General features: G+C 38.5%; 1 protein-coding gene across 3 annotated transcripts in view; it reads left to right on the forward strand.

Annotated features, from left to right (window-relative positions):
• TTC34 (tetratricopeptide repeat domain 34) overlaps positions 1 to 16,931 on the forward strand; it is an 85,369-nt gene that overhangs the window by 41,283 nt on the left and 27,155 nt on the right. For all 3 annotated transcript variants that reach the window (XM_074306488.1, XM_074306486.1, XM_074306487.1), the window contains one exon: positions 6,529 to 6,695. In XM_074306488.1, coding sequence (XP_074162589.1) covers positions 6,529 to 6,695 — 167 coding nt within the window. The remainder of the gene's footprint in view (positions 1 to 6,528; positions 6,696 to 16,931) is intronic.

Here is a 16,931-nt window from a genome sequence, read left to right on the forward strand (position 1 = left end):
CTATATTGTCCCCAGGCTGGAGACCTTCTGGCTTGTGAATGACCTTCCCAAAGGTCAATGCTTAGCATGGGGAACAGGATGTCAAATGTGCTCCTGACATAGGCATCTTGAGGGAAACTTCTCTCTTTGTGTTTCTCCTTTCCAGCATCCTCTCCCACTCTTCCTGAATGAGGTGGTTAGCTTGGGATCACTAATGCCCTTCTTCCCTTGAAAACTCTGATTCTAGAACCCAAGTCCTCCCCTCAATCCCACTGCTCTCCCTGCCGCCCAATGTGGCTGCCATCTTTCTACCTCTGCATCTTAGGATTCTTTTTTTCTTTCTTGCCTGTCTGTATCTTTCCAGTTATTCTTTAAGTCCTGGAACAATAGCCATCTCCATTACAAAGTCTTCCCCAGCCACAAGGATTGCTAGAAAATCCTCTGTGACCATCTATGTAACCCATACCTGAAAACAAAACAAAACAAAACAAAACAAACAAAAACAAAAAAACAAAAACAAAAACAAAAACAAACAAACAAACCAAAAAAACAAAAACAAAAACAAACAAACAAACAAAAAAAAAAAAACCCGAATCAAATAAACCTTCTTTAGTATTTCTATGAGGTGGTCGCCCAGCTCTTGACGGAAGACTCTCAGATTCAAGGTTATATTTGCCTTTTTGAAACTTCAACCTATCATTCCTGATTCTGCCTCCTGGGACAAAGCTGGACAAGGCTGATTCCTCTTCCACATCACAGCCCTGAAAAAGAGGGGGTCAGTTAGCAGATGCTATGTACACACCACCACCTCCTCTTCTCCAGGCTAAGCCGTTCTTAATATAGCATGCTTTAAATTAAATACTGTGTAACCAATATGTGCTTAATAACTATTTGTTGAATGGTCCCTCATCATCCTGGTTGCTTTCTCCTCCTACCCTTTTCTCCCCTTCCTTTCCTTTCCCCCCTTTTTTTTCTTCTCTCCTCTTTTTCCCTTCTCTTTTCTCTCCTCTTTTCTCTTTTCCTCTTCCTTCTTCTCTCCTCCTCTCCCTTCCCTTCCCCTCTCATCTTCTTACCTCCCCTCTCCTGTCTTCTCTTCTCCTCCTCTCTTCCCTTTTCTCCTCTCTTCTCTCCTTCCTTCTCATTTCCTCTCTCTTCTCTTCTCCTCTCTTCTCTCTCCTTTCCCTTTCTACCTTCCCTCTCCTCAGAACTCAGTATCCCCAGGTCCTTCAGCCAATCATAATAGAACATATTCTCTAGGCTTCTCATTATTCTGATTATATTTCTCTCTTCAGTTAAGCAGTGGCCCTCCCAACAATGTGGTACCTAGTATAAAACATGATACTCTAGGCGTGGCTATACTAGAACAGAGTCTAGCAGTGGACAGAGCAGCAGTTCTGGCCTCAGGAAAACTTGGGTTCAGATTCCAGGGATTCAGTTCTCCCCTCTGTAAAAGTAGGAGACTGGGGCTGAGGATGTCTGAAGTCTCTTCTGTCCTTCATTGATAATACTGTGATTTCATGCATGCACAGGGTCCTGTGTACAGGCAAAATGAGACATCGGAGGGGTTTTGTCTTTATATCTTCAGGGTACCCAGCCTAGTGACTGGTACATAGTAGTCACTTTCACATATTTGCCAACTCGAATTAATGTGCTGAAGGATTTAATGAGTTTCCATTTATTGAGTAGGTATTTCTCTCCCCCAAAATAATGCAGTGAGCTTTCCTCCACATTAATTTTTGGTTGTTTTTCTGTCTTTGACTCTTTATGAACTCATTTGGGGGGTTTCTTGGTAAGAGGGTTCATTATTTCTTTTGGGAGAGGAAACAGGAAAATAGTGAATTGATTTGCTCAGAGTCACACACAGACAAATGTTTGAGACTGGATTTGAACTAAGGTTTTCCTAATTTCAGATCTGGCGCTCTATTCACTGCACCACCTAGCTGCTCCTGTACTCCTTGGAGAGATGCAAAGGACAATACAGAGGCAGTGTCTCAAGCAGTGGTCCTCAAACTTTTTAAATAGGGGGCTAGTTCACTGTCCTTCAGACTGTGGGAGGGCCAGACTATAGTTAAAACAAAAACTCACACTCTGTCTCTGCCCCTCAGCCCATTTGCCATAACCCGGTGGGTCGCATAAATATCCTCAGCGGCCGCATCTGGCCCATGGGCCGTAGTTTGAGAACCCCTGGCAAGTCTTTGCCCAGGCTCTCCCCCATAGGGAGAACGCTCTCTCTCTTTCCCAGCTCCTCCGGCTCTTAACAGGGCTCAACTCAGGTGCCCCTGTTGTCTGTACTTCTGTTCCACTGATTTACTCAGCTCATACTTAGCATGTTTATTTATTCTTAGTATAGATCAGGAATCTTAACTGGGGGGTCCTGAGGGATAGAAGTCAGTGGGATGACAAATTTACATGGGAAAAAAATTACATCTTTATTTTTATTCCCCTACTGGCAAAATTAGTACTTCCTTCAATTACAATATAGACAACCAATTATCCTTCTGAGAGTTCTCAGGTTTCACTCTCCTACCAAAGGGGTCCAGGGCACAGAAAGGTAAATAATTCATGATGTGGATACTGTTTCCCACAAGAGACTCTCTTTCCCTTGAAAGAAAACATCTTTGTGCTTCTAACATCTAGTACTATGTATCTATTTATTGAAGATAAAGACCCCTTCCTCCTACTGAGAATGCAGGGTCTTAGAAATCTGCCTTGTTGGAGAGAGGCAGGAGCCGGGAAGGCAGGCTGGAGGCGGACCCATTAGCATGCCCGCCACATGGCACATCACAGAGCCAGCTCTCTTTATGTAAATGGCCTTGTAGCTTGTTATCTGTGCTCTGCAGAGATTAGAGATTTGCCCATCAATTCCAAAGGCCTTTGCTGACAGACACCAAATTGCCCGCCCCCTCCAAAGCCAGGGCTGTTTTCCAGATGTTTTCAAGGTCCGACGTCTCTTCTGGTTATCCTAACTGCAGGGAAGACTGGCATTTTAAGGCCAGTCTCAGAAGTCTGAGACTCTATTTCCCCTGTGTGTGTTGCCATTGTCACTTAGAGGGAAAAAGTGAGGGAATAATAATAACCAGCATTTTTGTGGCATTTGCAAGTTGGTAAAGAGCTGTATGCACATAGCAACCCTGTGAGGCAGGTATTACTGAAACCTTTAGCCCTATTTATAGAAGAAGGAAGTGAGATTGGTAGGAAAAAAAAAGCCCTTCCTCCACCCCAGGATCATAGAGGTGGGGAGTTCAGAGATTTGATGTCCAAGATTTCCTGGATCAAAATCCTGTCCTCTGTCTATCAAGGAGTGCCAGGCTGAGCTCTCCAAGCTGCCAGTCCTTTGTCTGGAGGCAAGGAATTCTATAAATGTGTTTAAATCACCAAGGTGACTCTCAACCAAAGTTAATAAGGCTCAATTGAGAATGGTATTATTACAATTATTACAATAATACCATAAAAAAAGCTGAAGAGCACAGAACCAATGCATTGATACCCTTGTTATAAGATTATGCCGGGGCAGCTAGTTAGTGTAGTGGATAGAGCACCAGCCCTGAAATCAGGAGGAAATGAGTTCAAATCTGGCCTCGAACACTTAATACTTCCTGGCTGAGTGACTCTGGGCAAGTTACTTAAACTGCAATTGCCTCATCAAATAAATAAATAAAGATTAGGTCTGGTGGTCCTCTTAAGTTTCTGAAAGAAGGACTGTAAGCTCATATAATCTACCATAGAAAAGTCCTGGCAACAGTTTTTTGAGGTTTTGAGGTTGTGTGCCAAAAAGAATATCTTTCTTTTTTTTCTCTTTTTAAATTAATTTTATAATTATAAATTTTTTGACAGTACATATGCATGAGTAATTTTTATAACATTATCCTTTGTAATAATTTTTCCAAATTATCCCCTCCCTCCCTCTACTCCCTCCCCTAGATGATAGGCAATCCCATACATTTTACATGTGTTACAGTATAACCTAGATACAATATATGTGTGTAAATACCATTTTCTTGTTGCACGTTAAGTATTGGATTCCGAAGGTACAAGTAACCTGGGTATCTAGACAGTAGTGCTAACAGTTTACATTCACTTCCCAGTGTTCCTTTTCTGGGTGTAGTTGTTTCTGTCCATCATTGATCAGCTGGAAGTGAGTTGGATCTTCTCAAAAAGAATATCTTTCCAACAGTTTGTTTTTCTCACTGCATCCATGTGTCCCCCAAAATCTCATATACACTATGTCCTGACAGGCAATTAGGTCAGGTCCCCATGGCCATCAAAAATCAGTATATAAATAACCTACTTTGAGAACAACACTGGAGTCCACCCTTTATTCCTGCAGAGGCCCAGTATTTCCACAGGAAGCTCAACTAACCCATGCCTCTATACTCCCCAACACAGCACCCTTACATGAGTGATATATTGGGTCCCCTTCTCCCCGATTTCATTCTTTCCTATTATTTGCCAATAAAACTTGGCATTGAACTGATTCTCATTGTTTTACTTGACATCCAAAATTGAGTTTCCCTATAATCTCTGTAGAGTCCATAGGCCTTCCCTTAGATATAAACTTGGGCCTAGGACAAAGACTTAGCCTATTGATAGCTGCACCTTTGCTAGGGGAGCATGACACTGTGAATCCAGATGAGAAAAGGATGAATCCTACATCATCCCAAGAGGGACTCCCTTAAACTAGAGACTATCACAAAACATATGGTAGCTAGGTGGCGCTATAGTGGATAAAGTGACAGGCTTGAAGTCAAAAAGACTCTTCTTTCTAAGTTTAAATCTGGCCTCAGACATTACCTGTGTGATCCTAAGTAAATCACTTAATCCTGTTTGTCTTAGTTTCTGCATCTGCAAAATGAGCTAGAAAAGGAAATGACAAACCACTGCAGTATCTTTGTTAAGAAAATCCTAATTGGGATCACACAGCTGAAAACAAAATTGTTGTTATTATGATATCCTTTGACCCATAGATCCTCATCTCTGAGTGTAAATACACCAAAGATGGCAAAGACAAAAAAAGTCCTTCCATCTAGCAAAATAATCATAATATCATTTTTCCTGAAAGAAAATTGGAATTGAGTAAATGCCCAAAGCATTAGAAATGGCTAAATAAATTGTATATATGAAGGAAATGAAATATTCCTCATTCCATGAGAAATGATGGATATTAAGAATACATAGAAATATTAGAAAATTTGTTTTAGCTGATGCAGAGAGAAGTAAGGGAGGCAAAGAAAACAATATATACAGTGATTATAATAATGGAAATTCCCCCCCCCCAAAAAAAAAAAAAAAAAACAGAAGAAAAAATATCCACTGAGTATGAACATTATCATTGTAATGGCCAAGCTTTACCCCAAAGAAAAGATGAGAAATTGCATGTACCCTCTTCCTTTCTTTGAAGAGGTTGGGAACTACAAGTATGCAATATTCCATATACCATCAGACTTAAGTGGTAGGTTAATTTTATTAAGATTTTTTTTCTTCTTTCTTGGCTGGCAAAAAATGCCTCTCTGAATAAGGTACAGGGAGGAGAGAGATTTGAAATAAAGGTGATATAAAAACAATAATAATTTTAAATGAATACATAAAAAATGTCCTTGTCAGGGTGCATAGTGATCATGATCGGGGGTACGTGTGCAATATAATGCATTAGCTTAAAATCATCTAATTTGTCATTAGAAATAAAGCTGGACAAAAATTTATTTTGCTTGATGTTTTGGAAGTAAAAGTTTTGCCAAATATTTTACTAATGTCAGTCATTTCAATGGAAATCTAATCCACTTAACAGAAGTGCTTCCCCAAAGCTTTAAAACAAGTTATTTACTTGCATATAAACACTTGCTATAAACACTGGCTCACTTCCTTCCTCAGATATGTTCCTGAATTTCTGGAATTCCAAATCTTGCCCTCCCTTCCTTTCTTACCTCTCCTTTATTTCTTTCTCTTTCCTTTTTTCCTCCCTCTCTTCTCTTCTTTCCTCCCTTCCTCCTTTCTTTCCTCCTCCCTCTTTTTCTTCTTCTCTTCCTTCCTCTCTTGCTTCTTTTTTCCTCCTTCCCTCACTTTTCCCTTCCTTTTTCTCTTACTTTATCCCTCCTTTTTTCCTTTTTTCCTCCCTCCTTTATTCCCTCCCTTCTTTTCTTCCTTCTTTCCTAATTTAGTTCTTTCCTTCCCTCCTTTCTCCCTTCCTGTCACATTAACTGTAATCATGCCTGATGTCTTCCATGAATTAGACTAAAGAAAGATGTTTATAATTTACATAATGCACTGTATGTCAGTCCTCACTAGTAGTGATGGAACATGGGTTCAGATGTAACCCATGGCCCATTATCCCAGTCTCTGGGCTTACAGAGATTGGCTCCTCTTTTAGAGATAGCCCTTAAATTATATACCTGTGGCTTGTTCCTACCCACATACTCATAGGTCAATCTCAATTCAACTCAAGGAAATCTCAACTACAGCTTATATTAAATGCCAAATTGATTTCCCCCCCCTCCATTAGTTTCCATTGCATAGTGCAGCCTAACTTGTCTATCTATTTCTTCTCTTTTCCAGGAAGTCAGGCAAGGGAATCCCTCCTGGCCAGAGCCCGATGCTATGGCCACCTAGGCCAAAAGAAAACAGCCATTTATGACTTCAACACCATTCTCAAGACTGACCCTACCAATGTGCAGGCTCTGTGTGGTCGGGCATTTATGCATCTGGTTCTGAATCAGCAGAAGGTATGATTATCCATGTTTTGGAGAAGTAAGGAGCTTTAGATGATAGGCAGCTAGGGAGAGAATTACAAAGGTGTGTTGGATAATTAGAGTCAAAGATCTTCAGACTAGATAAGAGATGTACCCTAAAGCTGGACCTACTCAGATCAAAGATGAAAATGGGCCTGTTTAATTTTATGGAAGATGTTAACCTCTAAATAAATTCCTAAAATTTTGAATATAAACCAGAATTTTACAATTGAGTCCTGTTTGCCAAATGGCTCACATTCTGGCATCAGAGCCATCTGAGTCTTTATTTCCTCCCCACCAAGCAGTTAATGGTCTGTGAACAAATGCTTAAATACGCTAGGGGAGCTCCTCATTTTAAAGACACCGTTCAGTGAATAGGTTGATTATAGGTTTAGCACAGAAAAGCACCTCAGAGATCATAGAATCATAGGAGACTTAGATGCAAGCAGTGTCCTAAGACTCCAGTTGTCCTATCTCAAGGGCAGCTCCCCTTCATATTTCTTTAATTTATTTGCCTCCACTCAGAGGTATCTCTAGGAAATTTCCAAAAACTGCTTGGTCTTTGAAGAAATGGATAAAAAGGTATTTAAAACTTTGGAAAATGTTAAGCAACCAGGAAAGCATGTGCTTTACCTGTTTAAGGTCAATCCTCAGTTATCTACAGAAATGAAACCACAAAAAACATAAAAAGTTGTAATCTACCAGTGGGTAGGAGGGAGGGAGAGAAGGAGGAAGAGAGGGAAGGAGGAAGGGAAGGAAAAAGGAAGGGAGGGAAGAAAGGAAGGAAGGAAGGAAGGAAGGAAGGAAGGAAGGAAGGAAGGAAGGAAGGAAGGAAGGAAGGAAGGAAGGAAGGAAGGAAGGAAGGAAGGAAAGAAGGAAGGAAGGAAGGAAGGAAGGAAGGAAGGAAGGAAGGAAGGAAGGAAGGAAGGAAGGAAGGAAGGAAGGAAGGAAGGAAGGAAGGAAGGAAGGAAAGAAGGAAAGAAGGAAGGAAGGAAGGAAGGAAGGAAGGAAGGAAGGAAGGAAGGAAGGAAGGAAGGAAGGAAGGAAGGAAGGAAGGATAGTGGGAAGAACTCATACTGTGATGAAAGGTCTGGATTCTGATCCCAGATCTGTGCCACCTGTGGGTCATTGAGTTATTCAATCTCTCTGTACCTCAGTTTCTCCCCCTGATGAGGAACATGTTTAATCCTCTGGGGTCCCTTCCATGTCTTCCTCTATGATCTTATGACCCTAAGTTTGCCAGTGCCTACCACATGCTGCCTCTCCATTTCCATGGGTTCAAGAACAACGATTAGGGAAAAGATGCAAAATCCAACTATTTTGGCCCTACAGGAAGGGATGGAGAAATTATTAAACTAAGTCTATAGTAATAAAAACTCCTGTTGATACTATTATCCGTTTTTTAAATGTCAACCTCTGTTTTTTTCTGGCTATACTTCTGTGGGTCACTGAGGATTGAGTAAAATATGTACTGTGTCAATTAATTAGAACTTTCCAAATTGGGAAATGTTGGGAGAAGGGAGGGAAGATATTTGATTCTTTAATGATACACTAAAGATGGATGCAAGACAGTGTAGTATATTGGATGGAGGGACAACTTGGCGCCCATAAGGTTTGGGCTTGTTTTCTGCTCGTGACACATCCTGGTTTAATGATCATAGCACATCTCCATATGTGCAGGCAGTTCTCTCAAAGGAGATATCCAATCTGCTTCAGTGGAGGAAGTATTTAGTATTTATACTAGTAGTTTCCCATCAATGGAACCACAGGGCAGGACTTTAAAGAGAAATATCTTTGTAGCAGTTAAGAAAACTTTAGGAAACTAAGCTGGATCATGAATCAGAAGGAACACAAGAATCAAACCAAGTTCATTTGGTTTCAATTTCTGCCTTTGACATTCACTGCCTATGTGAACATGGATAAATCATTTAACCTTTGGACTTGGTTTATTCCAGCCTAAAATGAGTCAATTGGATTAGAACAGGGATTCTTCCCCCCACCCCTCTTTTTTCTTTTCTTTTCTTTTTTTTTCTTAGAGCTGTTTATTTTCCAAACCTATGAATAGATAATTTTAAACATTCACCTTTGCAAAAGCATGTGTTCCAAATTTTTTCTTTCTCTTCCCCCATCCCCTCCCCAGATAACAAGTAATCCAATATGCTAAACAATTAATCTATACATAATTCTACAATTATGTTGCTGCACCAGAAAAATCAGCTCAAAAAGGAAAAAAGAAAAAAGAAAACAAAATGCAAGCAGACAATAATAAAAAAGTTGGAAATACTATGTGGTGATCCACACTTAGTCCCCACAGACTTCTCTCTGGGTGCAGATGGCTCTTCCATCACAAGACTATTGGAAATGGTCTGAATCATCTCATTGTTGAAAAGAGCCACATCCATCAGAATTGATCATTGATTAAATTTGCTATTGCTATGTACAATGATCTCCTGGTTCTGCTCATTTCACTTAGCATCAGTTCATGTAAATCTCTCCAGGTCTCTTTGAAATCATCCTGCTAACTGTTTCTAATAGAAAATAATATTCCATAATGTGTACTATAACTTATTCAGCCATTCCCCAACTGATGGACATTCACTCAGTTTCCAGTTTCTTGCCACCACAAAAATGGCTGCTACAAACACTTTGACACATGTGGGTCCTTTTCCCTTTTTCATGATCTCTTTGCGATACAGGCCCAGTAAAGACACCATTGGATCAAAGCATATGTATGTACAGTTTGATAGCCCTTTGGGCAGAGTATAACAGGAATTCTTAATCCAGAGCCTGAAAGTAAGCGACAGAAAAAGAAACAGGGACAGAGAGAAACATACATACACACGTATATATGTATAGATAAATTTATAGATAGATATGTAGATAACCAGATAGAGATATGTATATATGAATAAATAGAAAGATATATGGATAAATGACAATATATTGACAGATAATAGATATATCTCCAAAGAAGAAATCCCTTCACAAAAGTGGGGCACCCACTGCATGTTTTTGTGTATTTTTAAATGTGTTAAACAAATATGCTTCCTCTTCTTTTTTTTTATTCTTTAACAATATTATTTGTTTTGCTTACCATTTTAAGAAGAAAGGAGTGGAAGAGAGGGAAGGGGAGAAAAATTTGTAACAAAGTCTTGTGGAAATGAAATTGTCTTTGTATTTAATTATGGGAAAATGCTATTTTTTTTTCTTTTTTTTTTATTATATATATATATATATATATATTATAATATTATCCCTTGTATTCATTTTTCCAAATTACCCCCCTCCCTCTATTCCCTCCCCCCGACGACAGGCAATACCATACATTTTACATGTGTTACAATATAGTCTAGGTACAATACATGTGTGCGAATATCATTTTCTTGTTGCACAATAAACATTAGAATCCGAAGGTACATGCAACCTGGGCAGACAGATATTAGTGCTAACAATTTTCATTCCCCTCCCAGTGTTTCTTCTCTGGGTGTAGCTACCTCTGTCCATCATTGATCAACTGGAAGTGAGTTGGATCTTCTTTATGTTGAAGATTTCCACTTCCATCAGAATACATCCTCATACAGTATTGTTGTTGAAGTGTACAGTGATCTTCTGGTTCTGCTCATTTCACTCAGCATCAGTTGATTTAAGTCTCTCCAGGCCTCTCTATATTCCTCCTGCTGGTCATTTCTTACCGAGCAATAATATTCCATAACCTTCATATACCACAATTTACCCAACCATTCTCCAACTGATGGACATCCATTCATCTTCCAGTTTCTAGCTACAACAAAAAGAGCTGCCACAAACATTTTGGCACATATATGTCTCTTTCCGCTCTTTAGTATTTCTTTGGGATATAATCCCAGTAGTAGCGCTGCTGGGTCAAAGGGTATGCACAGTTTGATAACTTTTTGGGCATAATTCCAGATTGCTCTCCAGAATGGCTGGATTCTTTCACAACTCCACCAGCAATGTATTAGTGTCCCAATTTCCCCACATCCCCTCCAACATTTGTCATTATTTGTTCCTGTCATCTTAGCCAATCTGACAGGTGTGTAGTGGTATCTCAGAGTTGTCTTAATTTGCATTTCTCTGATTTGTAGTGATTTGGAACACTCTTTCATGTGAGTGGATATAGTTTCAATTTCTTCCTCTGAGAATTGTCTGTTCATATCCTTTGACCATTTATCAATTGGAGAATGGTTCGGTTTCTTATAAATTAGGGTCAGTTCTCTATATACTTTGGAAATGAGACCTTTGTCAGAACCTTTGTTTTTAAAAATATTTTCCCAATTTGTTACTTCCCTTCTAATCTTGTTTGCATTAGTATTATTTGTACAGAAACTTTTTAGTTTGATGTAATCAAAATCTTCTATTTTGTGATCAATAATGATCTCTAGTTCTCCTCTGGTCATAAATTCCTTCCTCCTCCACAAGTCTGAGAGGTAGATTATCCTCTGTTCCTCTAATCTATTTATTATCTCCCTCTTTATGCCTAAATCATGGACCCATTTTGATCTTATCTTGGTATATGGTGTTAAGTGTGGATCCATATCTAATTTCTGCCATACTAATTTCCAGTTTTCCCAACAGTTTTTTCCGAATAATGAATTTTTATCCCTAATGTTGGAATCTTTGGGTTTGTCAAAGATTAGATTGCTATAGATGTACCCTTTTTTGTCCTTTGTATCTAATCTGTTCCACTGATCTACCGGTCTATTTCGTAGCCAATACCAAATGGTTTTGGTGACTGCTGCTATATAATATAGCTTTAGATCAGGTACACTTAGACTACCTTCCTCTGAGTTTTTTTTCATTAGTTCCCTTGCAATTCTTGACCTTTTATTCTTCCATATGAATTTTGTTGTTATTTTTTCTAGGTCTTTAAAATAGTTTCTTGGGAGTCTGATTGGTATAGCACTAAATAAATAGATTAGTTTGGGGAGTATTGTCATCTTTATTATATTCGCTCGGCCTATCCAAGAGCACTGAATGTCTTTCCAATTATTTAAATCTGATTTTATTTTTGTGGCAAGTGTTTTGTAATTTTTCTCATATAATTCCTGACTTTTCTTTGGTAGATGGATTCCCAAATATTTTATACTCTCAACATTTGTTTGGAATGGAATTTCTCTTTGTATCTCTTGCTGTTGCATTTTGTTAGTGATATATAAAAATGCCGAGGATTTATGTGGATTTATTTTGTATCCTGCCACTTTGCTGAAATTTTGAATTATTTCTAGTAGCTTTTTAGCAGAGTCTTTGGGGTTCTCTAAGTATACCATCATGTCATCTGCAAAAAGTGATAGTTTAATTTCCTCATTTCCTACTCTAATTCCTTGAATCTCTTTCTCGGCTCTTATTGCCGAGGCTAGCGTTTCTAGTACTATATTGAATAGTAATGGTGATAGTGGGCAACCTTGTTTCACTCCTGATCTTACTGGGAAAGGTTGCAGTTTATTTCTATTGCATATTATGCTTACTGACGGTCTTAAATATATACTCCTGATTATTCTAAGGAATAATCCATTTATTCCTATACTCTCAAGAGTTTTTAGTAGGAATGGATGTTGGATTTTGTCAAATGCTTTTTCTGCATCTATTGAGATGATCATATGGTTCTTATTAATTTGATTATTAATATGGTCAATTATATTAATAGTTTTCCTAATATTAAACCAGCCCTGCATTCCTGGAATAAATCCTACTTGATCATAGTGTATTATCTTGGAGATGATTTTCTGAAGTCTTTTTGCTAATATCTTATTTAAGATTTTAGCATCAATATTCATTAAGGAGATTGGTCTATAATTTTCTTTCTCAGTTTTCGATCTACCAGGTTTAGGTATCAGTACCATGTCTGTGTCATAAAAGGAGTTTGGTAGGACTCCTTCATCCCCTATTTTTTCAAATAATTTATATAACATTGGGGCTAATTGTTCTTTAAATGTTTGGTAGAATTCACATGTGAATCCATCTGGCCCTGGGGATTTTTTCCTGGGGAGTTGATTAATAGCTTGTTCTATTTCTTTTTCTGAAATGGGACTATTGAAGCAATTTATCTCCTCCTCTGTTAATCTAGGGAGCCTATATTTTTGGAGAAAGTCATCCATTTCACTTAAGTTATCAAATTTATTGGCATAAAGTTGGGCAAAGTAACTCCTTATTATTTCTCTAATTTCCTCTTCATTGGTGGAAAGATCCCCCTTTTCATTTGTAAGACTATCAATTTGATTTTCCTCTTTCTTTTTTTTGATCAAATTTACCAAAGGTTTATCTATTTTATTGGCTTTTTCATAAAACCAACTCTTGGTTTTATTTATTAATTCAATAGTTTTTTTACTTTCAATTTTATTGATTTCTCCTTTTAATTTTTGTATTTCGAGTTTAATTTTTGGTTGGGGGTTTATAATTTGGTCTTTTTCTAGCCTTTTAAGTTGTAAGCCCAATTCGTTAATCTTCTCTTTCTCAATTTTCTTCAAATAAGCCTCTAAAGATATAAAATTTCCCCTTATTACTGCTTTAGCTGCATCCCAAAGATTTTGATATGATGTCTCATCATTATCATTATCTTGGGTGAAATTGTTAATTGTTTCTATAATTTGCTCTTTCACCCAGTCATTCTTTAAGATGAGATTATTCAGTTTCCAATTACTTTTTGGTCTATTTACCCCTAACTGTTTACTGAATGTAGCTTTTATTGCATTGTGATCTGAGAAGAAGGCATTTATTATTTCTGCCTTCCTACATTTAATTTTGAGATCTTTATGTCCTAATATATGGTCAATTTTTGTATAGGATCCATGAACTGCTGAGAAGAAAGTATATTCCTTCCTATTGCCATTCAGTTTTCTCCAAAGGTCTATCATACCTAGTTTTTCTAATGTTCTATTTACTTTTTTAATTTCTTTCTTGTTTGTTTTGTGGTTTGATTTGTCTAAATCTGAGAGTGCAAGGTTGAGATCTCCCACTATTATAGTTTTACTGTCTATTTCTTCTTGCAGTTCTCTTAACTTTTCCTTTAGAAAGTTAGATGCTATACCACTTGGTGCATATATGTTTAGTATCGATATGGCTTCATTATTTATGCTACCTTTCAGCAGGATATAGTTTCCTTCCTTATCTTTTTTAACGAGATCTACTTCTGCTTTTGCTTGATCTGAGATAAGGATAGCTACCCCTGCTTTTTTGGCTTTACCTGAAGCATAATAGGCTCTGTTCCAACCTTTTACCTTTACTCTGTATGTATCTCCCTGCTTTAAGTGTGTTTCCTGTAGGCAACATATTGTAGGGTTCTGCTTTTTGATCCAATCTGCTATCCGTCTCCGTTTGATGGGATCGTTCATCCCATTTACATTTACAGTTAAAATTACTAATTCTGTATTTCCTGCCATCGTATTATCCCCAGATTATACTTTTTTCCCTTGACCCCCCTGATCCCCTCCCCGATATTTAATTTACAGACCCCCCTTGTGACGCGCAACCCTCCCTCTTTTTTTTTTTTTTTTTTTTTAGGATCCTCCCCCTCCCTCCAAGTCCCTTCACTTATTCTCCTTTTCCTTTCCCCTTTTCCTCTCCCCCCTTTTAATGAGGTGAGAGAAAATTCTCTGAAAAACAAATATGTTAATTATTTACTCTTTGAGCCTCTTCTGATGAGAGTAAGATTCACACAATGATTCTCCCCCTCACTAAGTTCCCTCAGATATGGTGTATTTTCTATGTCTCTTCCTGGGATGTAGTTTCCCTCTTTTTATCACTCCTTCCCCTTTTTCTGAACCGACCTCCTTCCCTTTACTACACCCCCCTTTTTTTCTTTTATATCAGTAAAATCAAATTATCCTTGAGTATTTTTTATATACCCACAACAGAGTTACAGTTCTCAAGGGTTCTGTGTACCTTTTTCTGTTTCTCTTCAGTCTTGTGGATGTAGATCAAATTTTTTGTTTAAGTCTGGTTTTTTTCTTAGAAACATATAGAATTCCTCTGTTTCATTGAATGACCATCTTCTTCCATGGAAAAAGATGCTAAACTTAGCTGGGTAGTTCATTCTTGGTTGCAGTCCTTGATCTTTTGCCTTTCGGAATATCAGGTTCCAGGCCCTTCTATCTTTTAATGTGGAGGCAGCCAGATCTTGGGTGACCCTTATTGTGGCACCTTGGTATTTAAATTGTTTTTTTCTAGCTGCTTGCAGGATTTTCTCCTTTGTGTGGTAATTCTGCAGCTTAGCCACAATATTCCGTGGTGTTCTTTTTTTAGGGTCTATTTCAGAAGGAGTTCGATGAATTCTTTCCACATCTACTTTCCCTTCTGTTTCTATTATCTCTGGACAGTTCTCTTTGATAATTTCCTGTAAAATAGAATCTAGGCTCTTTTTTTGGTCATAGTTTTCTGGAAGTCCAATAATCCGCAGATTATCTCTCCTAGATCTATTTTCCAGGTCCATAGATTTTCCCAGTAAGTATTTGACGTTGTTCTCCAGCTTCTCATTTTTTTTGTTTTGTTTGACTGATTCTTGGGTTCTCTGTGAATCATTCATTTCTATTTGTTCCATCCTGACTTTTAAGGAGTTATTTTCTTCTTTCACAGTTTTTAGTTCTTTTTGTAAATGCCCAATTTTGTTTTTAAATGAATTATTTTGCTCTATTGAATTTTTTTCCATTTCCCTAATTTTTTTTTTTGAGAATTATTTTCTTTTTCCAATTCAGAAATTCTATTTTCTTGAGACTTTTTTATCTTTTCCAATTCAGAAATCCTACTTTCCTGTGTTTTTTTAACCTTTTCTAATTCATTAATTTTGTTTCCCTGCATCTCCTGTGAATTCTTTATTTTTTCCAACTCCAATTTCAGGACGTTGTTATTCTCTATCATAACTTCCCTTTCCTTGCCCCATTTTTCTTCAAACTCCCTTAATTTTTTTAGAGCTTCTTCTAGGAGAGAGTTATGTGATGGGGGGCAGGAATCGTTCCCCTTTAGGTTGTTGTCTGCTGATTCTCTGCTGTCAACTTCCTCGGGGTTGGTTACCCGCTCTTTCTCTGTATAGAAGGAATCTATAGTTTTTCTAGCTTTTTTGCTCATACTTAAAAAAAACTTTTGGGGTCTGTCCCTGGGGTAGGAAATTATTTACTTCTTTACCAGCTTCCTCCCAGACCGGATGGATGCAGCGGCCCCTGCGCCTGAGCTAAGAGAGAGCTCTGGGAGAGAGTTCCCCACCCCCTCCCTGGAGGTGCCTCAGAGGTGATTAGCACTACTGTGCTTCGAGGGCGTAGAATAGTGAAGACAGCACGAAGCCCAGCCTATGTGTCCGGGTGGAGAGTGGGTGTCTGCAGCAGGTGACGTGAGAAGCCCCTGCGCTCAAACTGGAAGTGTCTGCCAGAAACCGCGGTCCCTAGTTCAAAGGTTCCGCTTCTCTGGGACTTCCTGGAGCTGAGTTCCACTCCCTCCAGCTAAGCTAGGCAGTGTGTGTTGCCTTGGGCCGTATCCACCCACTTGTCAATCTCTTAACTATTCTCAGGTGGTAGCTGAGGCCACACCCCCTGGTGCCGAGTCAGCTGAGTCACCTCCCCCCCCCCCCCCCCAGATAGGGGAAAATCTAATTTGAGTTTTAAAATATTTTGGCTTTCTCTTCTGAACTGCTAAATGATTAGCAGAGAAGAGCTAACAGCCTGTGCCAGATTCCTTTACCTCAGTGGCTTCTCTGATCCCAGAGCCCTTCCCAGCGCAATGGGCGCAGTGTGCCCCTACCCCACCGTCTGTGCTGGTCTTTCTTATTCCTCCCCTGAGAACTGACCTTTCCTGTTGAAACTCCAGATTCTCTTCAGCTGGTAAGTCGTGCTTCCAGTCCTTGTGGTATCTATCAGTCCTGAGCTAATTCTGAGACTTAATTTATCTAATTGGTTGTGAGGGAGTGAGGACGTTCACTGAGTCGTGTGTTTCCTCTCCGCCATCTTGGCTCCGCCCCCCGGAAAATGCTATTTTAACAATATATTATTTGTTATATGGTATAGATCTTTCTGAGGGAGAAGCTTAGGGATAATAGAGAAAACTATAATGAAATAAAAAACCAAAGACATATAGTGAGATATGTATATATATATATATATATATATATATATATATATATATGGATAGATATGTATAGATAAATATAAAAGAGAGAGAGATGATAGAGTAATAGGTAGAGATAAACTGCATTTCAATGTAACTGATTTCCTTTGCAATCTGTGGATGTTA

This window comes from Sminthopsis crassicaudata, chromosome 3 (genome assembly GCF_048593235.1).
Source record: "Sminthopsis crassicaudata isolate SCR6 chromosome 3, ASM4859323v1, whole genome shotgun sequence".
In the NCBI taxonomy this organism is placed as follows: Eukaryota; Metazoa; Chordata; class Mammalia; order Dasyuromorphia; family Dasyuridae; genus Sminthopsis; species Sminthopsis crassicaudata.